General features: G+C 55.1%; 1 protein-coding gene across 1 annotated transcript in view; it reads right to left on the bottom strand.

Annotated features, from left to right (window-relative positions):
• The window catches only part of rspo2 (R-spondin 2), a 324,393-nt gene extending 300,936 nt beyond the window's left edge, over positions 1 to 23,457 (bottom strand). The window contains exons 1-2 of the mRNA XM_067976537.1: positions 23,191 to 23,457; positions 22,484 to 22,898 (exon numbers count right to left, since the gene is read on the bottom strand). Coding sequence (XP_067832638.1) covers positions 22,484 to 22,577 — 94 coding nt within the window. The 5' untranslated portion in view covers positions 22,578 to 22,898; positions 23,191 to 23,457. The remainder of the gene's footprint in view (positions 1 to 22,483; positions 22,899 to 23,190) is intronic.
• Between the last annotated feature and the right edge of the window lie 1,731 nt (positions 23,458 to 25,188).

The following is a 25,188-nucleotide window of genomic DNA, read 5'->3' as shown; positions in this document are numbered from 1 at the left end:
ACGGCGAGAGAGAGAGCGACAGACGGCGAGAGAGAGAGCGACAGACGGCGAGAGAGAGAGAGCGACAGACGGCGAGAGAGAGAGAGCGACAGACAGCGAGAGAGAGAGAGCGACAGACAGCGAGAGAGAGGGAGAGCGACAGACAGCGAGAGAGAGAGACAGCGCAACAGACAGCGAGAGAGTGACAGACAGAGAGAGAGAGCGACAGACAGCGAGAGAGAAATAGAGAGAGAGCGACAGACAGCGAGAGAGAGAGAGCGACAGACAGCGCGTGGGAGAGATGGAGAGAGCGACAGACAGCGAGAGGGAGAGAGAGAAAGCGACAGGCAGCGAGAGAGAGAGCGACGGACAGATAGTTAGAGAGAGAGAGCGACAGACGGCGAGAGAGAGAGAGCGACAGACGGCGAGAGAGAGAGAGAGAGAGAGTGACAGACGGCGAGAGAGAGCGACAGACGGCGAGAGAGAGAGAGCGACAGACGGCGAGGGAGAGAGAGCGACAGACAGCGAGAGAGAGAGAGCGACAGACGGCGAGAGACAGACAGCAAGAGAGAGAGAGACAGATAGACAGCGAGAGAGAGACAGACAGACAGCGAGAGAGAGACACACAGCCAGCGGGAGAGAGACAGACAGCGAGAGACAGACAGCAAGAAAGAGAGACAGACAGACAGACAGCGAGAGAGAGACAGACAGACAGCGAGAGAGAGAGAGACAGACAGACAGCGAGAGAGAGAGACAGCCAGCGAGAGAGAGAGACAGCCAGCGAGAGAGAGAGACAGCCAGCAAGAGAGACAGCCAGCGAGAGAGAGAGCCAGCGAGAGAGAGCGACAGACAGCAAGAGAGAGAGAGCGACAGAAAGCGAGAGAGAGAGCGAAAGAAAGCGAGAGTGAGAGACAGTGCAACAGAGAGCGAGAGAGAGAGCGACAGACAGCGAGAGAGAAAGAGGGAGAGCGACAGACAGCGAGAGAGAGCGACAGACGGCGAGAGAGAGAGAGAGAGCAACAGACAGCGAGTGAGAGAGAGAGACAGCGACAGGCAGCGAGAGAGAAAGAGAGAGCGACAGACAGCGAGAGAGAGAGCGACAGATGGCGAGAGAGAGAGAGAGAGCGACAGACGGCGAGAGAGAGAGAGAGCGACAGACGGCGAGAGAGAGAGAGCGACAGACGGCGAGAGAGAGCGACAGACGGCGAGAGAGAGAGAGCGACAGACGGCGAGAGAGAGCGACAGACGGCGAGAGAGAGAGAGCGACAGACGGCGAGAGAGAGCGACAGACGGCGAGAGAGAGAGAGCGACAGACGGCGAGAGAGAGCGACAGACGGCGAGAGAGAGAGCGACAGGCGGCGAGAGAGTGAGCGACAGACAGCAAGAGAGAGTGTGAGAGAGCAAGAGAGGGAGAGCGAGACAGACAGACAGACAGCGAGAGAGAGAGAGACAGACAGACAGCGAGAGAGAGGCAGACAGCCAGCGAGAGAGACAGCCAGCGAGAGAGAGAGACAGCCAGCGAGAGAGAGAGAGAGACAGCCAGCGAGAGAGAGAGACAGCCAGCGAGAGAGAGAGAGTGACAGACAGCAAGAGAGAGAGAGTGACAGACAGTGAGAGAGAGAGAGAGCGACAGACAGCGAGAGAGAGCGACAGACAGCGAGAGACAGAGACAGTGCAACAGACAGCGAGAGAGAGAGTGACAGACAGCGAGAGAGAGAGCGACAGACAGCGAGAGAGAGAGCGACAGACAGCGAGAGAGAGAGCGACAGACAGCGAGAGAGAGAGCAACAGACAGCGAGAGAGAGAGCGACAGACAGCGAGAGAGAAAGAGAGTGAGCGACAGAAAGCGAGAGAGAGAGAGCGACAGGCAGCGAGAAAGAGAGAGCGACAGACAGCGAGAGAGAGAGCGACAGATGGCGAGTGAGCGACAGACGGTGAGAGAGAGAGCGACAGACGGCGAGAGAGAGAGAGAGCGACAGACGGCGAGAGAGAGAGAGCGACAGACGGCGAGAGAGAGAGAGCGACAGACGGCGAGAGAGAGAGCGACAGACGGCAAGAGAGAGAGCGACAGACGGCGAGAGAGAGAGAGAGCGACAGACGGCGAGAGAGAGAGAGAGCGACAGACGGCGAGAGAGAGAGAGCGACAGACGGCGAGAGAGAGAGAGCGACAGACGGCGAGAGAGAGAGAGCGACAGACGGCGAGAGAGAGAGAGCGACAGACGGCGAGAGAGAGCGACAGACGGCAAGAGAGAGAGCGACAGACGGCGAGAGAGAGAGCGACAGACGGCGAGAGAGAGAGAGCGACAGACGGCAAGAGAGAGTGTGAGAGAGCGACAGACAGCAAGAGAGGGAGAGCGAGACAGACAGACAGACAGCGAGAGGGAGACAGACAGACAGCGTGAGATAGAGAGAGAGAGAGAAAGGCAGGTAGAGAGAAAGGGAGAGACAGACAGCGAGAGAGAGACAGACAGACAGACAGACAGCGAGAGAGAGAGACAGATAGACAGCGAGAGAGAGTGACAGTGAGAGAGAGAGACAGACAGACAGCGAGAGAGAGAAAGAGAGACAGACAGCGAGAGAGAGACAGACAGACAGCGAGAGACACAGAAAATGAGAGAGACAGAAAGTGAGAGAGAGAGACTAAGGGACAGCCAGACAGACAGAAGCAAAGAGAGACAGAGACATGGAGTGAGAGAGGTTGACACAGAGAGAGAGAGAGCGAGAGACAGCGAGAGAGAGAAAGCGAGAGACAGCGAGAGAGAGAGAGCGAGAGACAGCAAGAGAGATCGAGAGACAGCAAGAGAAACAGCGAGAGACAGCGAGAGAGAGAGCGAGAGACAGCGAGAGAGAGAGAGAGAGGCAGCGAGAGAGAGCGAGAGACAGCAAGTGAGAGAGAGAGACGGACAGCGAGAGAGAGAGACAGACAGACAGCGAGAGAGAGAGCCAGGCAGACAGCGAGAGAGAGAGCCAGGCAGACAGCGAGAGAGAGAGCCAGGCTGACAGCGAGAGAGACAGACAGACAGACAGCGAGAGAGAGAGACAGACAGAGATACAAATAGACAGACAGACAGCGAGACAAAGAGACAGACAGACAGCGAGACAAAGAGACAGACAGCGAGACAAAGGGACAGACAGCGAGAGAGAGAGACAGACGGACAGCAAGAGACAGAGACAGGCAGACAGCAAGAGAGATAGACAGACAGACAGCGAGAGAGAGAGAGACAGACAGACAGCGAGAGAGAGACAGACAGACAGCCAGCGAGAGAGAGAGACAGACAGACAGCAAGAGAGAGACAGACAGCGAGAGACAGCCAGCGAGAGAGACAGACAGACAGCGAGAGAGACAGACAGCGAGAGACGGACAGCAAGAGAGAGAGACAGGCAGACAGTGAGAGAGAGACAGACAGACAGCCAGCGAGAGAGAGACAGACAGCATGAGAGAGAGAGACAGATAGACAGCGAGAGAGAGACAGACAGACAGCGAGAGAGAGAGACAGACAGAGAACGAGAGAGAGACAGACATACAGACAGTGAGAGAGAGACAGACAGACAGACAGTGAGAGAGAGACAGACAGACAGACAGCGAGAGAGATACAGACAGCCAGCGAGAGAGAGAGACAGCCAGCGAGAGAGAGAGACAGCCAGCGAGAGAGAGAGACAGCCAGCGAGAGAGAGAGACAGCCAGCGAGAGAGAGAGACAGCCAGCAAGAGAGAGAGAGCGACAGACAGCGAGAGAGAGAGAGCGACAGACAGCGAGAGAGAGAGAGCGACAGACAGCGAGAGAGAGAGAGAGCGACAGACAGCGAGAGAGAGAGAGCGACAGACAGCGAGAGAGAGAGACAGCGCAACAGACAGCGAGAGAGAGAGTGACAGACAGAGAGAGAGAGCGACAGACAGCAAGAGAGAAATAGAGAGAGAGCGACAGACAGCGAGAGAGAGAGCGACAGACAGCGAGTGGGAGAGATAGAGATAGCGACAGACAGCGAGAGGGAGAGAGAGAAAGCGACAGGCAGCGAGAGAGAGAGCGACGGACAGCGAGAGAGAGAGAGAGAGCGACAGACGGCGAGAGAGAGAGAGCGACAGACGGCGAGAGAGAGAGAGAGAGCGACAGACGGCGAGAGAGAGAGAGAGCGACAGATGGCGAGAGAGAGAGAGCGACAGACGGCGAGAGAGAGAGAGCGACAGACGGCGAGAGAGAGAGAGCGACAGACGGCGAGAGGGAGAGAGAGACAGACGGCGAGAGAGAGAGCGACAGACGGCGAGAGAGAGAGCGACAGACGGCGAGAGAGAGAGAGCGACAGACGGCGAGAGAGAGAGAGCGACAGACAGCGAGAGAGAGAGAGCGACAGACAGCGAGAGAGAGGGAGAGCGACAGACAGCGAGAGAGAGAGACAGCGCAACAGACAGCGAGAGAGTGACAGACAGAGAGAGAGAGCGACAGACAGCGAGAGAGAAATAGAGAGAGAGCGACAGACAGCGAGAGAGAGAGAGCGACAGACAGCGCGTGGGAGAGATGGAGAGAGCGACAGACAGCGAGAGGGAGAGAGAGAAAGCGACAGGCAGCGAGAGAGAGAGCGACGGACAGATAGTTAGAGAGAGAGAGCGACAGACGGCGAGAGAGAGAGAGCGACAGACGGCGAGAGAGAGAGAGAGAGAGAGTGACAGACGGCGAGAGAGAGCGACAGACGGCGAGAGAGAGAGAGCGACAGACGGCGAGGGAGAGAGAGCGACAGACAGCGAGAGAGAGAGAGCGACAGACGGCGAGAGACAGACAGCAAGAGAGAGAGAGACAGATAGACAGCGAGAGAGAGACAGACAGACAGCGAGAGAGAGACACACAGCCAGCGGGAGAGAGACAGACAGCGAGAGACAGACAGCAAGAAAGAGAGACAGACAGACAGACAGCGAGAGAGAGACAGACAGACAGCGAGAGAGAGAGAGACAGACAGACAGCGAGAGAGAGAGACAGCCAGCGAGAGAGAGAGACAGCCAGCGAGAGAGAGAGACAGCCAGCAAGAGAGACAGCCAGCGAGAGAGAGAGCCAGCGAGAGAGAGCGACAGACAGCAAGAGAGAGAGAGCGACAGAAAGCGAGAGAGAGAGCGAAAGAAAGCGAGAGTGAGAGACAGTGCAACAGAGAGCGAGAGAGAGAGCGACAGACAGCGAGAGAGAAAGAGGGAGAGCGACAGACAGCGAGAGAGAGCGACAGACGGCGAGAGAGAGAGAGAGAGCAACAGACAGCGAGTGAGAGAGAGAGACAGCGACAGGCAGCGAGAGAGAAAGAGAGAGCGACAGACAGCGAGAGAGAGAGCGACAGATGGCGAGAGAGAGAGAGAGAGCGACAGACGGCGAGAGAGAGAGAGAGCGACAGACGGCGAGAGAGAGAGAGCGACAGACGGCGAGAGAGAGCGACAGACGGCGAGAGAGAGAGAGCGACAGACGGCGAGAGAGAGCGACAGACGGCGAGAGAGAGAGAGCGACAGACGGCGAGAGAGAGCGACAGACGGCGAGAGAGAGAGAGCGACAGACGGCGAGAGAGAGCGACAGACGGCGAGAGAGAGAGCGACAGGCGGCGAGAGAGTGAGCGACAGACAGCAAGAGAGAGTGTGAGAGAGCAAGAGAGGGAGAGCGAGACAGACAGACAGACAGCGAGAGAGAGAGAGACAGACAGACAGCGAGAGAGAGGCAGACAGCCAGCGAGAGAGACAGCCAGCGAGAGAGAGAGACAGCCAGCGAGAGAGAGAGAGAGACAGCCAGCGAGAGAGAGAGACAGCCAGCGAGAGAGAGAGAGTGACAGACAGCAAGAGAGAGAGAGTGACAGACAGTGAGAGAGAGAGAGAGCGACAGACAGCGAGAGAGAGCGACAGACAGCGAGAGACAGAGACAGTGCAACAGACAGCGAGAGAGAGAGTGACAGACAGCGAGAGAGAGAGCGACAGACAGCGAGAGAGAGAGCGACAGACAGCGAGAGAGAGAGCGACAGACAGCGAGAGAGAGAGCAACAGACAGCGAGAGAGAGAGCGACAGACAGCGAGAGAGAAAGAGAGTGAGCGACAGAAAGCGAGAGAGAGAGAGCGACAGGCAGCGAGAAAGAGAGAGCGACAGACAGCGAGAGAGAGAGCGACAGATGGCGAGTGAGCGACAGACGGTGAGAGAGAGAGCGACAGACGGCGAGAGAGAGAGAGAGCGACAGACGGCGAGAGAGAGAGAGCGACAGACGGCGAGAGAGAGAGAGCGACAGACGGCGAGAGAGAGAGCGACAGACGGCAAGAGAGAGAGCGACAGACGGCGAGAGAGAGAGAGAGCGACAGACGGCGAGAGAGAGAGAGAGCGACAGACGGCGAGAGAGAGAGAGCGACAGACGGCGAGAGAGAGAGAGCGACAGACGGCGAGAGAGAGAGAGCGACAGACGGCGAGAGAGAGAGAGCGACAGACGGCGAGAGAGAGCGACAGACGGCAAGAGAGAGAGCGACAGACGGCGAGAGAGAGAGCGACAGACGGCGAGAGAGAGAGAGCGACAGACGGCAAGAGAGAGTGTGAGAGAGCGACAGACAGCAAGAGAGGGAGAGCGAGACAGACAGACAGACAGCGAGAGGGAGACAGACAGACAGCGTGAGATAGAGAGAGAGAGAGAAAGGCAGGTAGAGAGAAAGGGAGAGACAGACAGCGAGAGAGAGACAGACAGACAGACAGACAGCGAGAGAGAGAGACAGATAGACAGCGAGAGAGAGTGACAGTGAGAGAGAGAGACAGACAGACAGCGAGAGAGAGAAAGAGAGACAGACAGCGAGAGAGAGACAGACAGACAGCGAGAGACACAGAAAATGAGAGAGACAGAAAGTGAGAGAGAGAGACTAAGGGACAGCCAGACAGACAGAAGCAAAGAGAGACAGAGACATGGAGTGAGAGAGGTTGACACAGAGAGAGAGAGAGCGAGAGACAGCGAGAGAGAGAAAGCGAGAGACAGCGAGAGAGAGAGAGCGAGAGACAGCAAGAGAGATCGAGAGACAGCAAGAGAAACAGCGAGAGACAGCGAGAGAGAGAGCGAGAGACAGCGAGAGAGAGAGAGAGAGGCAGCGAGAGAGAGCGAGAGACAGCAAGTGAGAGAGAGAGACGGACAGCGAGAGAGAGAGACAGACAGACAGCGAGAGAGAGAGCCAGGCAGACAGCGAGAGAGAGAGCCAGGCAGACAGCGAGAGAGAGAGCCAGGCTGACAGCGAGAGAGACAGACAGACAGACAGCGAGAGAGACAGACAGACAGAGATACAAATAGACAGACAGACAGCGAGACAAAGAGACAGACAGACAGCGAGACAAAGAGACAGACAGCGAGACAAAGGGACAGACAGCGAGAGAGAGAGACAGACGGACAGCAAGAGACAGAGACAGGCAGACAGCAAGAGAGATAGACAGACAGACAGCGAGAGAGAGAGAGACAGACAGACAGCGAGAGAGAGACAGACAGACAGCCAGCGAGAGAGAGAGACAGACAGACAGCAAGAGAGAGACAGACAGCGAGAGACAGCCAGCGAGAGAGACAGACAGACAGCGAGAGAGACAGACAGCGAGAGACGGACAGCAAGAGAGAGAGACAGGCAGACAGTGAGAGAGAGACAGACAGACAGCCAGCGAGAGAGAGACAGACAGCATGAGAGAGAGAGACAGATAGACAGCGAGAGAGAGACAGACAGACAGCGAGAGAGAGAGACAGACAGAGAACGAGAGAGAGACAGACATACAGACAGTGAGAGAGAGACAGACAGACAGACAGTGAGAGAGAGACAGACAGACAGACAGCGAGAGAGATACAGACAGCCAGCGAGAGAGAGAGACAGCCAGCGAGAGAGAGAGACAGCCAGCGAGAGAGAGAGACAGCCAGCGAGAGAGAGAGACAGCCAGCAAGAGAGAGAGAGCGACAGACAGCGAGAGAGAGAGAGCGACAGACAGCGAGAGAGAGAGAGCGACAGACAGCGAGAGAGAGAGAGAGCGACAGACAGCGAGAGAGAGAGAGCGACAGACAGCGAGAGAGAGAGACAGCGCAACAGACAGCGAGAGAGAGAGTGACAGACAGAGAGAGAGAGCGACAGACAGCAAGAGAGAAATAGAGAGAGAGCGACAGACAGCGAGAGAGAGAGCGACAGACAGCGAGTGGGAGAGATAGAGATAGCGACAGACAGCGAGAGGGAGAGAGAGAAAGCGACAGGCAGCGAGAGAGAGAGCGACGGACAGCGAGAGAGAGAGAGAGAGCGACAGACGGCGAGAGAGAGAGAGCGACAGACGGCGAGAGAGAGAGAGAGAGCGACAGACGGCGAGAGAGAGAGAGAGCGACAGATGGCGAGAGAGAGAGAGCGACAGACGGCGAGAGAGAGAGAGCGACAGACGGCGAGAGGGAGAGAGAGACAGACGGCGAGAGAGAGAGCGACAGACGGCGAGAGAGAGAGCGACAGACGGCGAGAGAGAGAGAGCGACAGACGGCGAGAGAGAGAGAGCGACAGACAGCGAGAGAGAGAGAGCGACAGACAGCGAGAGAGAGGGAGAGCGACAGACAGCGAGAGAGAGAGACAGCGCAACAGACAGCGAGAGAGTGACAGACAGAGAGAGAGAGCGACAGACAGCGAGAGAGAAATAGAGAGAGAGCGACAGACAGCGAGAGAGAGAGAGCGACAGACAGCGCGTGGGAGAGATGGAGAGAGCGACAGACAGCGAGAGGGAGAGAGAGAAAGCGACAGGCAGCGAGAGAGAGAGCGACGGACAGATAGTTAGAGAGAGAGAGCGACAGACGGCGAGAGAGAGAGAGCGACAGACGGCGAGAGAGAGAGAGAGAGAGAGTGACAGACGGCGAGAGAGAGCGACAGACGGCGAGAGAGAGAGAGCGACAGACGGCGAGGGAGAGAGAGCGACAGACAGCGAGAGAGAGAGAGCGACAGACGGCGAGAGACAGACAGCAAGAGAGAGAGAGACAGATAGACAGCGAGAGAGAGACAGACAGACAGCGAGAGAGAGACACACAGCCAGCGGGAGAGAGACAGACAGCGAGAGACAGACAGCAAGAAAGAGAGACAGACAGACAGACAGCGAGAGAGAGACAGACAGACAGCGAGAGAGAGAGAGACAGACAGACAGCGAGAGAGAGAGACAGCCAGCGAGAGAGAGAGACAGCCAGCGAGAGAGAGAGACAGCCAGCAAGAGAGACAGCCAGCGAGAGAGAGAGCCAGCGAGAGAGAGCGACAGACAGCAAGAGAGAGAGAGCGACAGAAAGCGAGAGAGAGAGCGAAAGAAAGCGAGAGTGAGAGACAGTGCAACAGAGAGCGAGAGAGAGAGCGACAGACAGCGAGAGAGAAAGAGGGAGAGCGACAGACAGCGAGAGAGAGCGACAGACGGCGAGAGAGAGAGAGAGAGCAACAGACAGCGAGTGAGAGAGAGAGACAGCGACAGGCAGCGAGAGAGAAAGAGAGAGCGACAGACAGCGAGAGAGAGAGCGACAGATGGCGAGAGAGAGAGAGAGAGCGACAGACGGCGAGAGAGAGAGAGAGCGACAGACGGCGAGAGAGAGAGAGCGACAGACGGCGAGAGAGAGCGACAGACGGCGAGAGAGAGAGAGCGACAGACGGCGAGAGAGAGCGACAGACGGCGAGAGAGAGAGAGCGACAGACGGCGAGAGAGAGCGACAGACGGCGAGAGAGAGAGAGCGACAGACGGCGAGAGAGAGCGACAGACGGCGAGAGAGAGAGCGACAGGCGGCGAGAGAGTGAGCGACAGACAGCAAGAGAGAGTGTGAGAGAGCAAGAGAGGGAGAGCGAGACAGACAGACAGACAGCGAGAGAGAGAGAGACAGACAGACAGCGAGAGAGAGGCAGACAGCCAGCGAGAGAGACAGCCAGCGAGAGAGAGAGACAGCCAGCGAGAGAGAGAGAGAGACAGCCAGCGAGAGAGAGAGACAGCCAGCGAGAGAGAGAGAGTGACAGACAGCAAGAGAGAGAGAGTGACAGACAGTGAGAGAGAGAGAGAGCGACAGACAGCGAGAGAGAGCGACAGACAGCGAGAGACAGAGACAGTGCAACAGACAGCGAGAGAGAGAGTGACAGACAGCGAGAGAGAGAGCGACAGACAGCGAGAGAGAGAGCGACAGACAGCGAGAGAGAGAGCGACAGACAGCGAGAGAGAGAGCGACAGACAGCGAGAGAGAGAGCGACAGACAGCGAGAGAGAAAGAGAGTGAGCGACAGAAAGCGAGAGAGAGAGAGCGACAGGCAGCGAGAAAGAGAGAGCGACAGACAGCGAGAGAGAGAGCGACAGATGGCGAGTGAGCGACAGACGGTGAGAGAGAGAGCGACAGACGGCGAGAGAGAGAGAGAGCGACAGACGGCGAGAGAGAGAGAGCGACAGACGGCGAGAGAGAGAGAGCGACAGACGGCGAGAGAGAGAGCGACAGACGGCAAGAGAGAGAGCGACAGACGGCGAGAGAGAGAGCGACAGACGGCGAGAGAGAGAGCGACAGACGGCGAGAGAAAGAGCGACAGACAGCAAGAGAGAGTGTGAGAGGGGGACAGACAGCAAGAGAGGGAGAGCGAGACAGACAGACAGACAGCGAGAGGGAGACAGACAGACAGCGTGAGATAGAGAGAGAGAGAGAAAGGCAGGTAGAGAGAAAGGGAGAGACAGACAGCGAGAGAGAGACAGACAGACAGACAGCGAGAGAGAGACAGACAGACAGACAGCGAGAGAGAGAGACAGATAGACAGCGAGAGAGAGTGACAGTGAGAGAGAGAGACAGACAGACAGCGAGAGAGAGAAAGAGAGACAGACAGACAGACAGCGAGAGAGAGACAGACAGACAGACAGCGAGAGACACAGAAAATGAGAGAGACAGAAAGCGAGAGAGAGAGACTAAGGGACAGCCAGACAGACAGAAGCAAAGAGAGACAGAGACATGGAGTGAGAGAGGTTGACACAGAGAGAGAGCGAGAGACAGCGAGAGAGAGAAAGCGAGAGACAGCGAGAGAGAGAGCGAGAGACAGCAAGAGAGAGAGCGAGAGACAGCGAGAGAAACAGCGAGAGACAGCGAGAGAGAGAGCGAGAGACAGCGAGAGAGAGAGAGAGAGGCAGCGAGAGAGAGAGAGAGGCAGCGAGAGAGAGAGAGGCAGCGAGAGAGAGCGAGAGACAGCAAGCAAGAGAGAGAGACGGACAGCAAGAGAGAGAGAGAGACGGACAGCAAGAGAGAGAGACAGACAGACAGCGAGAGAGAGAGCCAGGCAGACAGCGAGAGAGAGAGCCAGGCAGACAGCGAGAGAGAGAGCCAGGCTGACAGCGAGAGAGACAGACAGACAGACAGCGAGAGAGACAGACAGACAGAGATACAAATAGACAGACAGACAGCGAGACAAAGAGACAGACAGACAGCGAGACAAAGAGACAGACAGACAGCGAGACAAAGGGACAGACAGCGAGAGAGAGAGACAGACGGACAGCAAGAGACAGAGACAGGCAGACAGCGAGAGAGAGAGACAGACAGACAGCGAGAGAGAGAGAGACAGACAGACAGCGAGAGAGAGACAGACAGACAGCCAGCGAGAGAGAGAGAGACAGACAGACAGCGAGAGAGAGACAGACAGCGAGAGACAGCCAGCGAGAGAGACAGACAGACAGCGAGAGAGACAGACAGCGAGAGATGGACAGCAAGAGAGAGAGACAGGCAGACAGTGAGAGAGAGACAGACAGACAGCCAGCGAGAGAGAGACAGACAGCATGAGAGAGAGAGACAGACAGACAGCGAGAGAGAGACAGACAGACAGCGAGAGAGAGAGACAGACAGAGAACAAGAGAGAGACAGACAGACAGCCAGCGAGAGAGAGACAGACAGCATGAGAGAGAGAGACAGACAGACAGAGAGAGAGAGACAGACAGACAGCGAGAGAGAGACAGACAGAGAACGAGAGAGAGACAGACAGACAGACAGTGAGAGAGAGACAGACAGCCAGCGAGAGAGATACAGACAGCCAGCGAGAGAGAGAGACAGCCAGCGAGAGAGAGAGACAGCCAGTGAGAGAGAGAGACAGCCAGCGAGAGAGAGACAGCAAGAGAGAGAGAGCGACAGACAGCGAGAGAGAGAGAGCAACAGACAGCGAGAGAGAGAGAGCGACAGACAGCGAGAGAGAGAGAGCGACAGACAGCGAGAGAGAGAGACGGCGCAACAGACAGCGAGAGAGAGAGTGACAGACAGAGAGAGAGAGCGACAGACAGCGAGAGAGAAATAGAGAGAGAGCGACAGACAGCGAGAGAGAGAGCGACAGACAGCGAGTGGGAGAGATAGAGAGAGCGACAGACAGCGAGAGGGAGAGAGAGAAAGCGACAGGCAGCGAGAGAGCGACGGACAGCGAGAGAGAGAGAGAGAGCGACAGACGGCGAGAGAGAGCGACAGACGGCGAGAGAGAGAGAGAGAGCGACAGACGGCGAGAGAGAGAGAGAGCGACAGATGGCGAGAGAGAGAGAGCGACAGACGGCGAGAGAGAGCGACAGACGGCGAGAGAGAGAGAGCGACAGACGGCGAGAGGGAGAGAGAGACAGACGGCGAGAGAGAGAGCGACAGACGGCGAGAGAGAGAGAGCGACAGACGGCGAGAGAGAGAGAGCGACAGACAGCGAGAGAGAGAGCGACAGACAGCGAGAGAGAGAGACAGCGCAACAGACAGCGAGAGAGAGAGTGACAGACAGAGAGAGAGAGCGACAGACAGCGAGAGAGAAATAGAGAGAGAGCGACAGACAGCGAGAGAGAGAGAGCGACAGACAGCGCGTGGGAGAGATGGAGAGAGCGACAGACAGCGAGAGGGAGAGAGAGAAAGCGACAGGCAGCGAGAGAGAGAGCGACGGACAGCGAGTTAGAGAGAGAGAGCGACAGACGGCGAGAGAGAGCGACAGACGGCGAGAGAGAGAGAGCGACAGACGGCGAGAGAGAGAGAGCGACAGACGGCGAGAGAGAGAGAGCGACAGACGGCGAGAGGGAGAGAGAGACAGACGGCGAGAGAGAGAGCGACAGACGGCGAGAGAGAGAGTGACAGACGGCGAGAGAGAGAGCGACAGACGGCGAGAGAGAGAGAGCGCGGCAGACGGCGAGAGAGAGAGAGCGCGGCAGACGGCGAGAGAGAGAGAGCGCGGCAGACGGCGAGAGAGAGAGAGCGCGGCAGACGGCGAGAGAGAGAGCGCGGCAGACGGCGAGAGAGAGAGCGACAGACGGCGAGAGAGAGAGCGACAGACGGCGAGAGAGAGAGAGCGCGGCAGACGGCGAGAGAGAGAGAGAGCGACAGACAGCGAGAGAGAGAGACAGCGCAACAGACAGCGAGAGAGAGAGTGACAGACAGAGAGAGAGAGCGACAGACAGCGAGAGAGAAATAGAGAGCGACAGACAGCGAGAGAGAAATAGAGAGAGAGCGACAGACAGCGAGAGAGAGAGAGCGACAGACAGCGAGAGAGAGAGAGCGACAGACAGCGAGAGAGAGAGAGCGACAGACAGCGCGTGGGAGAGATGGAGAGAGCGACAGACAGCGAGAGGGAGAGAGAGAAAGCGACAGGCAGCGAGAGAGAGAGCGACGGACAGCGAGTTAGAGAGAGAGAGCGACAGACGGCGAGAGAGAGAGAGCGACAGACGGCGAGAGAGAGAGAGCGAGAGACGGCGAGAGGGAGAGAGAGACAGACGGCGAGAGAGAGAGCGACAGACGGCGAGAGAGAGAGCGACAGACGGCGAGAGAGAGAGCGACAGACGGCGAGAGAGAGGGAGCGCGGCAGACGGCGAGAGAGAGAGAGCGCGGCAGACGGCGAGAGAGAGAGAGCGCGGCAGACGGTGAGAGAGAGAGAGCGCGGCAGACGGCGAGAGAGAGAGCGCGGCAGACGGCGAGAGAGAGAGCGACAGACGGCGAGAGAGAGAGCGACAGACGGCGAGAGAGAGAGAGCGCGGCAGACGGCGAGAGAGAGAGAGAGAGCGACAGACAGCGAGAGAGAGAGACAGCGCAACAGACAGCGAGAGAGAGAGTGACAGACAGAGAGAGAGAGCGACAGACAGCGAGAGAGAAATAGAGAGCGACAGACAGCGAGAGAGAAATAGAGAGAGAGCGACAGACAGCGAGAGAGAGAGAGCGACAGACAGCGCGTGGGAGAGATGGAGAGAGCGACAGACAGCGAGAGGGAGAGAGAGAAAGCGACAGGCAGCGAGAGAGAGAGCGACGGACAGCGAGTTAGAGAGAGAGAGCGACAGACGGCGAGAGAGAGCGACAGACGGCGAGAGAGAGCGACAGACAGCGAGAGAGAGAGAACGACAGACGGCGAGAGAGAGAGAGCGACAGACAGCGAGAGAGAGAGCGACAGACGGCGAGAGAGAGAGCGACAGACGGCGAGAGAGAGAGCGACAGACGGCGAGAGAGAGAGCGACAGACGGCGAGAGAGAGAGAGCGCGGCAGACGGCGAGAGAGAGAGAGCGCGGCAGACGGCGAGAGAGAGCGCGGCAGACGGCAAGAGAGAGAGACAGAAAGCGAGACAGAGAGAGACAGAAAGCGAGAGAGACAGAAAGCGAGAGAGAGAGAAAGCGAGAGAGAGAGACAGAAAGCGAGGGAGAGAGAGACAGAAAGCGAGAGAGAGAGACAGAAAGCGAGAGAGAGGCAGAAAGCGAGATGGAGAGATACAGAGAGCCAGCGAGAGACAGCCAGCGAGAGAGACAGACAGCGAGAGAGACAGACAGCGAGAGAGACAGACAGCGAGAGAGACAGACAGCGAGAGAGAGAGACAGATAGACAGCGAGAGAGAGACAGACAGACAGCGAGAGAGAGAGAGAGACACACAGCCAGCGAGAGAGAGACAGACAGACAGCGAGAGAGAGAGAGACACACAGCCAGCGAGAGAGAGACAGACAGCGAGAGACAGACAGCAAGAAAGAGAGGGAGACAGACAGACAGCGAGAGAGAGAGAGAGACAGACAGACAGCCAGCGAGAGACAGACAGTCAGCGAGAGAGAGAGACAGCCAGCAAGAGAGAGAGACAGCCAGCAAGAGAGAGAGACAGCCAGCAAGAGAGAGAGACAGCCAGCAAGAGAGAGAGATAGAGAGTGACAGACAGCGAGAGAGAGAGAGAGAGCGACAGACAGCGAGAGAGAGAGAGCGACAGACGGCGAGAGAGAGCGACAGATGGCGAGAGAGAGCAAGAGCGACAGACGGCGAGAGAGAGACAGCGACAGACAGCGAGAGAGAGAGACAGTGCAACAGACAGCGAGAGAGAGTGACAGACAGCGAGAGAGAGAGAGACAGACATACAGCGAGAGAGAGACAGACAGCCAGCGAGAGAGAGACAGACAGCCAGCGAGAGAGAGAGAGACAGCCAGCGAGAGAGAGCAACAGAGAGCAAGAGAGAGAGAGAGACAGACAGTGAGAGAGAGATAGCGACAGCCAGCGAGCGAGAGACAGTGCAACAGACAGCGAGAGAGAGTGACAGACAGCGAGAGAGAGAGAGAGCGACAGACAGCGAGAGAGAACGAGAGCGACAGACGGCGAGAGAGAGACAGCGACAGACGGCGAGAGAGAGAGACAGAAAGCAAGAGAGAGAGAGAGACAGCGAGAGAGAGAGACAGAAAGCGAGGGAGAGAGAGAGAGACAGAAAGTGAGAGAGAGAGAGACAGAAAGCGAGAGAGACAGAAAGCGAGATAAAGAGATACAGACAGCCAGCGAGAGAGAGAGACAGAGAGACAGCGAGAGAGAGACAGCCAGCGAGAGACAGCCAGCGAGAGAGACAGACAGACAGCGAGAGAGACAGACAGCGAGAGCCAGACAGCAAGAGAGAGAGAGACAGATAGACAGCGAGAGAGAGAGACAGACAGACAGCGAGAGAGAGACACACAGCCAGCGAGAGGGAGACAGACAGCGAGAGACAGACAGCAAGAAAGAGAGAGAGACAGACAGACAGCGAGAGAGAGACAGACAGACAGCGAGAGAGAGAGAGACAGACAGCCAGCGAGAGAGAGACAGACAGCCAGCGAGAGAGACAGACAGCGAGAGACAGACAGCAAGAAAGAGAGAGAGACAGACAGACAGCGAGAGAGAGACAGACAGACAGCGAAAGAGAGAGAGACAGACAGCCTGCGAGAGAGAGACAGACAGCCAGCGAGAGAGAGACAGACAGCGAGAGAGAGAGACAGCCAGCGAGAGAGACAGCCAGCGAGAGAGACAGCCAGCGAGAGAGAGCGACAGACAGCAAGAGAGAGAGAGAGAGAGTGACAGACAGTGAGAGAGAGAGAGCGACAGACAGCGAGCGAGAGACAGTGCAACAGACAGCGAGAGAGAGAGAGAGTGACAGGTGGCGAGAGAGAAAGGGAGAGCGACGGACGGTGAGAGAGAGAGAGTGAGCGACAGACGGCGAGAGAGAGAGAGCGACAGACGGCGAGAGAGAGAGAGCGACAGACGGCGAGAGAGAGAGAGCGACAGACGGCGAGAGAGAGAGCGACAGACGGCGAGAGAGAGAGCGACAGACGGCGAGAGAGAGAGCGACAGACGGCGAGAGAAGGAGAGAGTGACAGACGGCAAGAGAGAGAGAGAGCGACAGACGGCGAGAGAGAGCGAGAGCAACAGACGGCGAGAGAGAGAGAGCGACAGAAAGCGAGAGAGACAGAAAGCGAGAGAGAGACAGAAAGCAAGAGAGAGAGACAGCGAGAGAGAGGGAGAGACAGAAAGCGAGTGAGAGAGAGAGAGACAGAAAGCGAGAGAGAGAGAGACAGGAAGCGAGAGAGAGAGAGAGAGACAGAAAGCGAGATAGAGAGATACAGACAGCCAGCGAGAGAGAGAGAGAGACAGAGAGACAGCGATAGAGAGACAGCCAGTGAGAGACAGCCAGCGAGAGACAGCCAGCGAGAGAGACGGACAGACAGCGAGACAGACAGCGAGAGCCAGACAGCAAGAGAGAGACAGATAGACAGCGAGAGAGACAGACAGACAGACAGCGAGAGAGAGAGAGACACACAGCCAGCGATAGACAGACAGCGAGAGACAGACAGCAAGAAAGAGAGAGAGACAGACAGCCAGCGAGAGAGAGAGACAGCCAGCGAGAGAGAGTGACAGCCAGCGAGAGAGAGCGACAGACAGCAAGAGAGAGCGACAGACAGCAAGAGAGAGAGAGAGAGAGTGACAGACAGCGAGAGAGAGAGAGCGAGCGACAGACAGCGAGAGAGAGAGAGACAGTGCAACAGCCAGCGAGAGAGAGAGAGACAGCCAGCGAGAGAGAGAGAGAGCGACAGACAGCGAGAGAGAGAGAGCGACAGGCAGCGAGAGAGAAAGGGAGAGTGACAGACAGCAAGAGAGAGAGAGCGACAGACGGCGAGAGGGAGAGAGCGACAGACGGCGAGAGAGAGGGCGAGAGAGAGAGAGCTACAGACGGCGAGAGAGAGAGAGTGACAGACAGCGAGAGAGTGACAGACAGTGAGAGAGAGAGCGACAGACAGCGAGAGAGAGAGCGACAGACAGCGAGAGAGAGAGCCACAGACAGCGAGAGAGAGAGCCACAGACAGCGAGAGAGAGAGAGAGAGTGACATGCAGCGAGAGAGAAAGGGAGAGTGACAGACAGCGAGAGAGAAAGAGCGACAGACGGCGAGAGAGAGGGCGACAGACGGCGAGAGAGAGAGAGAGCGACAGACGGCAAGAGAGAGTGAGCGACAGACGGCAAGAGAGAGAGAGCGACAGACGGCGAGAGAGAGAGAGCGACAGACGGCGAGAGAGAGGGCGAGAGAGAGAGAGCTACAGACGGCGAGAGAGAGCGACAGACGGCGAGAGAGAGCGAGAGCGACAGACGGCGAGAGAGAGAGAGCGACAGACGGCGAGAGAGAGAGCGACAGACGGCGAGAGAGTGAGAGAGAGACAGACGGCAAGAGAGAGAGAGAGAGCGACAGACGGCGAGAGAGACAGAAAGCGAGAGAGAGAGACAGAAAGCGAGAGAGAGAGACAGAAAGCAAGAGAGAGAGACAGAAAGCAAGAGAGAGAGACAGCGAGAGAGAGGGAGAGACAGAAAGCGAGTGAGAGAGAGAGAGACAGAAAGCGAGAGAGAGAGAGACAGGAAGCGAGCGAGAGAGAGAGAGAGACAGAAAGCGAGATAGAGAGATACAGACAGCCAGCGAGAGAGAGAGACAGAGAGACAGCGATCGAGAGACAGCCAGCGAGAGACAGCCAGCGAGAGAGACGGACAGACAGCGAGACAGACAGCGAGAGCCAGACAGCAAGAGAGAGAGACAGATAGACAGCGAGAGAGAGACAGACAGCGAGAGACAGACAGCAAGAAAGAGAGAGAGACAGACAGCCAGCGAGAGAGAGAGACAGCCAGCAAGAGAGAGTGACAGCCAGCAAGAGAGAGCGACAGACAGCAAGAGAGAGCGACAGACAGCAAGAGAGAGAGAGAGAGAGTGACAGACAGGGAGTGAGAGAGAGTGACAGACAGCGAGAGAGAGAGAGCGAGCGACAGACAGCGAGAGAGAGAGACAGTGCAACAGACAGCGAGAGAGAGAGAGCAAACGACAGACAGCGAGAGAGAGAGAGAGTGACAGACAGCGAGAGAGAGAGAGAGACAGACAGACAGCCAGCGAGAGAGAGACAGACAGCCAGCGAGAGAGAGACAGACAGCCAGCGAGAGAGAGACAGACTGCCAGCGAGAGAGAGAGACAGCCAGCGAGAGAGAGAGACAGCCAGCGAGAGAGAGCGACAGACAGCAAGAGAGAGAGAGAAAGCGACAGACAGCGAGAGAGAGAGCGACAGACAGCGAGAGAGAGAGAGACAGTGCAACAGACAGCGAGGGAGAGAGTGACAGACAGCGAGAGAGAGAGAGCGACAGACAGCGAGAGAGAAAGAGAGAGGGAGCGACAGACAGCGAGAGAGAGAGCGACAGACAGCGAGAGAGAGAGAGCGACAGACAGCGAGAGAGAGCGACAGACAGCGAGAGAGAGAGAGAGAGAGCGACAGGCAGCGAGAGAGAGAGAGAGAGAGTGACAGGCAGCGAGAGAGAAAGGGAGAGTGACAGACAGCAAGAGAGAGAGAGCGACAGACGGCGAGAGAGAGAGCGACAGACGGCGAGAGAGAGAGAGCGACAGACGGCGAGAGAGAGCGACAGACGGCGAGAGAGAGCGACAGACGGCGAGAGAGAGGGTGAGAGAGAGAGAGCTACAGATGGCGAGGGAGAGAGAGTGACAGACAGCGAGAGAGAGAGCGACAGACAGCGAGAGAGACAGTGCAACAGACAGCGAGAGAGAGAGTGACAGACAGCGAGAGAGAGAGCGACAGACAGCGAGAGAGAGAGAGAGCGACAGACAGCGAGAGAGAAAGAGAGAGAGAGAGCGACAGACAGCGAGAGAAAGAGCGACAGACAGCGAGAGAGAGAGAGCGACAGACAGCGAGAGAGAGAGAGCGACAGACAGCGAGAGAGAGAGAGCGACAGACAGCGAGAGAGAGAGAGAGCGACATGCAGCGAGAGAGAGAGAGAGAGAGCGACAGACAGCGAGAGAGAGTGACAGACAGCGAGAGAGAGAGAGCAACAGACAGCGAGAGAGAAAGAGAGAGAGAGAGCGACAGACAGCGAGAGAGAGAGAGAGCGACAGACAGCGAGAGAGAAAGAGCGACAGACGGCGAGAGAGTGAGAGCGACAGACGGCGAGAGAGTGAGAGCGACAGACGGCGAGAGAGAGACAGACGGCGAGAGAGAGAGACAGAAAGCGAGAGAGAGAGAGCGACAGACGGTGAGAGAGAGACAGAAAGCGAGAGAGAGAGAGAGACAGACGGCGAGAGAGAGAGAGAGACAGACGGCGAGAGAGAGAGAGCGACAGACGGCGAGAGAGAGAGAGCGACAGACGGCGAGAGAGAGAGAGCGACAGACGGCGAGAGAGAGAGACAGAAAGCGAGAGAGACAGAAAGCGAGAGAGAGAGAGACAGAAAGCGAGAGACAGAGAGACAGAAAGCAAGAGAGAGAGAGACAGAAAGCGAGGGAGAGAGAGAGACAGAAAGCGAGAGAGAGAGACAGAAAGCGAGGGAGAGAGAGAGACAGAAAGCGAGAGAGAGAGAGACAGAAAGCGAGGGAGAGAGAGAGACAGAAAGCGAGGGAGAGAGAGAGACAGAAAGCGAGGGAGAGAGAGAGAGACAGAAAGCGAGAGAGAGACAGAAAGCGAGAGAGAGAGAGAGACAGAAAGCGAGGGAGAGAGAGAGAGACAGAAAGCGAGGGAAAGAGAGACAGAAAGTGAGAGAGAGAGAGACAGAAAGCAAGAGAGAGAGAGAGACAGAAAGCGAGAGAGAGAGAGAGAGACAGACGGCAAGAGAGAGAGCGACAGACGGCGAAAGAGAGAGAGCGACAGATGGCGAGAGAGAGAGTGACAGACGGCGAGAGAGAGAGAAAGCGAGAGAGAGAGAGAAAGCGAGAGAGAGAGAAAGCGAGAGAGAGAGCGACAGACGGCGAGAGAGAGAGACAGAAAGCAAGAGAGAGAAAGCGAGAGAGAGAAAGCGAGAGAGAGAAAGTAAGCGAGAGAGAGAAAGCGAGAGAGAGAGAAAGCGAGAGAGAGAGCGAAAGAGAGAGAGAGAAAGCGAGAGAGAGAGAGACCGACAGAAATCGAGAGAGAGAGAGAGAGAGACAGACAGAAAGCGAGAGAGAGACAGACAAAAAGTGAGAGAGGGAGAGACAGATAGAAAGTGAGAGAGGGAGAGACAGACAGAAAGCGAGAGAGACAAACAGCGAGACAGAGAGACAGACAGACAGACAGCGAGAGAGTCAGACTGAGACACAGACAGACCAAAGCAGAGAGAGATAGAGAGTGAGACAAAGAGAGAGAGAGAGAGAGGGAGAGGCACGGGGAGAGGGACAGACACGGAGAGGGAGGGACAGACACAGAGTGGCACAGACAAACACAGAGATAGAGAGACAAACACAGAGATAGAGAGACAGACAGACAGAGAGAGACAGACAGACAGATAGACAGCCAGGCAGAGACAGAGAGAGACAGCCAGACAGAGAGAGAGACAGACAGCCAGACAGAGAAAGAGAGAGACACAGGCAGACAGAGAGAGAGCGACAGCCAGACAGAGATAGAGAGCGACAGCCAGACAGATATAGAGATGGAGAGCGACAGCCTGAGATAGAGAGCGACAGACAGAGACAGAGAGAGAAAGACAGACAGACAGAGAGAGAGAAAGACAGACAGACAGAGAGAGAAAGACAGACAGACAGAGAGAGAAAGACAGACAGAGGGAGAGAGAGAGAAAGACAGACACTGGGAGGGAGAGAGAGACTCACAGGCAGAGAGACAGACAGACAGACACAGAGAGAGACAGAAAGCACAGAGAGAGACAGAAAGCAGAGAGAGAGACAGAAAGCAGAGAGAGACAGACAGACAGGCGGAAAGGCACAGAGAGAGGGAGTCAGACAGACACAAAGAGAGGGGAGACAGACAGACACAGAGAGGAGACAGACAAACACAGAATGGGGAGGCAGACAGACAGAGAGCGGGAGGCACAGAGAGACACAGACACAGAGAGTGAGAGACACAGAGAGTGAGAGAGAGAGAGCCAGAGAGAGAGGGAGACAGAGAGACACAGAGAGAGTGGGAGAGACATGGAGAGAGGGAGAGACAGTGAGAGGGGGAGGCAGACACAGAGAGAGACAGATGCACAGAGATAGACACATAGACAGACACACAGAGAGTGAGAGAAAGAGAGACACAGAAATAGATAGATATAGATAGATAGATAGACAGTCAGACAGACACAAACATACACAGGGATTGAGAGAGACAGTCAGACATAGTTAGACACACTCACAGAGACACACACACACACAGAGACACACACACACAGACATACACACAGACAGACACACAGACAGAGAGACACACACACACAGAGAAAGACACACACAGACAGAGACACACACACACACACACAGACACACACACAGACACTCACAGACAGAGAGAGACACACACACAGACAGAGAGAGAGACACACACACACACACACACAGACACACACAGAGACACACACATACAGACACAGTGAGACACAGAGCGAGCGGCTGAAATCTCGCCGATGGTGAATGGGGAGAAGAGGCAGCTTCGGGAGAATCAGACCCCGGACTGACTGCGGGTCGGGATGAGATCAGATCTCGGGTAAGATTGCAAACACAACCTAGTGTGGATTGGGGCTGAGTGTCTCTGATCGAAGACTTCCCCGGATTTGGATTGCGATCGCACTGAAACCGTTAGTCCTAGAATCTGGGATTCGGGAGTTTTAACACCAGGATCAGTGACTCGGAGCGTGGTCATCTAGAACACAGCTTCTTCAAAAACAAACTTTTTAATAACCAAACACTTGTAGATTATTGTATTAAGCACAAACTCTCAATTAAATGCCAATCGTGTAACTTTTTTTTAAGTTTGCAAAGTATCTCCCTGTTTCTCAGTCGGTCCGATTTGTTTCTTAAAACATTGTTAAAACGAGCCCCCGTCACATCGCCAGCACTCACCTCTCCTGTTCCGCTTCCCTCGGTTATTCAGACTGTGCCCATAATCCATACAGTTTAGAAGAACCAGCGCTAGTGAAAAGAGTCGAAAATGCATCTGTGCTCCTGGGATCGGACCGTGCAGTCAGGTCTCTGTTTCTCTCTGCGCCTGGTTCTATTGCACCGAGACGGGATTAGTCATCGCCAGGTTTGGAGAGACTGAAGAAGTGTCCAAAAATAATAATAACAAAACCCACCACCTCTCTACCCTCCTCGCCAAACGTTGGGCTCAGAGACAGAGAGAGAGAGAGAGGGGCAGAACGCCAGCCGATTTCCCTCACGCATGGGACGGGTGACTCTGGGATCCTGCACCTTCCTTCTGAGACATCTTCTGAGAAGCGCAGCAACACTCCGCCAGCTTCTAAACGATCACCAATCTCTAGAGAGCAGAGGGGAGGCGAGAAGGAGACACAATATTCAAGATAACGAGCTATAAATAATCACATTAAAAGATTCCATTTGCATCGCCAATAAGGTCACAATTAACAAATCAATTTACCAGTTTTTTTTCTAAGGACCGAGTCACAGATATCTGTCGCCGTCCCCGAGATTGTTTCACTGAGCAGATACTTGGGATTGTTAAAAAAAAAAGCAACGAGAGAAATACAGAACTGGAGAGGGAGAGAAAATCTATTGAAACTGAGTCAATAAATCAGTTTCAACCCAATTACCTCTGGAAGTAAGCTGAGTAACACACCGCCTTCTCACTCCTGTTCAAATCAGCCAACATATGGGGTGTGTGTGACAGACACAACACTCTAAGACATGATCCCACGGAAATTTAAGTTGCTTTTCCTTCCCTCCTCCCTGTTGAGCGCAGGGTCTCGGTCCGGGTCGAGATCCCTCTCCAGTAACTGCACGGAGGGATGCGACTGTGCTCGCTGGTACCTCTGTGCACAACTGATGCTCTCTGCCCCTCCTCTTGTAACCGTTTCACCGATGACGTTCAGGGCTTTGGTACTATAAGGAGCTCAGGGAGGGAGTGAGAGAGAGAGAAAATCATTGCTATTTTTGCAAGGTGCATGCTATCGAGAACTAACAGGGGGTGCTGTGCTCCCGTCTCACACCAGCTCGCATCAGACATTCCCACTGCCTTCCGCAGGGTCCTACCGCGTGTACTAGTCACACGGCCCCCACCCCCTCACCATATCTCCCTCCCCCCAACCAGCACTTACATATCAACAGACTTCACGCAGCAACACCAACCCGCGCCTTTTCAAGGTTGTTTTTCTCCGATCACAGCCCCAGGATCATTTGCAATTTATATATATATATTTCAACAGCTGGATATAATCTATTTTAAATTCATTTGTATTTAACAGGCAGGAAGGATATTAATTAGCAAAACTGGAACTATGTACAGAATAGAGTGGAATAAACTGGAACTATGTGTACAGACCAGGATTGGAATAAACTGGAACAGTGTGTACAGATCAGGACTGGAATAAACTGGAACAGTGTGTACAGATCAGGACTGGAATAAACTAGAACTGTGTGTACAGATCAGGACTGGAATAAACTGGAACTCTGTGTACAGATCAGGATTGGAATAAACTGGAACTGTGTGTACAGATCAGGACTGGAATAAACAGGAACTCTGTGTACAGATCAGGACTGGAATAAACTGGAACTCTGTGTACAGATCAGGATTGGAATAAACTGGAACTGTGTGTACAGATCAGGACTGGAATAAACTAGAACTGTGTGTACAGATCAGGACTGGAATAAATAGGAACTCTGTGTACAGATCAGGAGTGGGATAAACTGGAACTGCGTGTACAGATCAGGAGTGGGATAAACTGGAACTGTGTGTACAGATCAGGACTGGAATAAACTGGAACTTTGTGTACAGATCAGGACTGGAATAAACTGGAACTGTGTGTACAGATCAGGACTGGAATAAACTAGAACAGTGTGTACAGATCAGGACTGGAATAAACTGGAACTTTGTGTACAGATCAGGATTGGAATAAACAGAAACTGTGTGTACAGATCAGGACTGGAATAAACAGAAACTGTGTGTACAGATCAGGACTGGAATAAACAGGAACTCTGTGTACAGATCAGGACTGGAATAAACTGGAACTCTGTGTACAGATCAGGATTGGAATAAACTGGAACTATGTGTACAGACCAGGATTGGAATAAACTGGAACAGTGTGTACAGATCAGGACTGGAATAAACTAGAACTGTGTGTACAGATCAGGACTGGAATAAACTGGAACTGTGTGTACAGATCAGGACTGGAATAAACTGGAACTCTGTGTACAGATCAGGATTGGAATAAACTGGAACTGTGTGTACAGATCAGGACTGGAATAAACTGGAACTGTGTGTACAGATCAGGACTGGAATAAACTGGAACTTTGTGTACAGATCAGGACTGGAATAAACAGAAACTGTGTGTACAGATCAGGACTGGAATAAACTAGAACTGTGTGTACAGATCAGGACTGGAATAAACAGAAACTGTGAGTACAGATCAGGACTGGAATAAACTGGAACTATGTGCTTATTGATCTGTAATTATTGATAAGTACACTAAGAACCAGCAAAGTGCATCAATACGAGAACTCTAGTTCCTACCAAACCTGCCAGCTTGAAAAGAATTTTAAGCACTAATATTTATTGACAAAATAAGATGCAAATTTCACAATCACTACCATCA

This window comes from Heptranchias perlo, chromosome 3, assembly GCF_035084215.1.
Source record: "Heptranchias perlo isolate sHepPer1 chromosome 3, sHepPer1.hap1, whole genome shotgun sequence".
NCBI classification, from domain to species: Eukaryota; Metazoa; Chordata; class Chondrichthyes; order Hexanchiformes; family Hexanchidae; genus Heptranchias; species Heptranchias perlo.
This window is presented reverse-complemented; position numbering and strand designations above follow the sequence as displayed.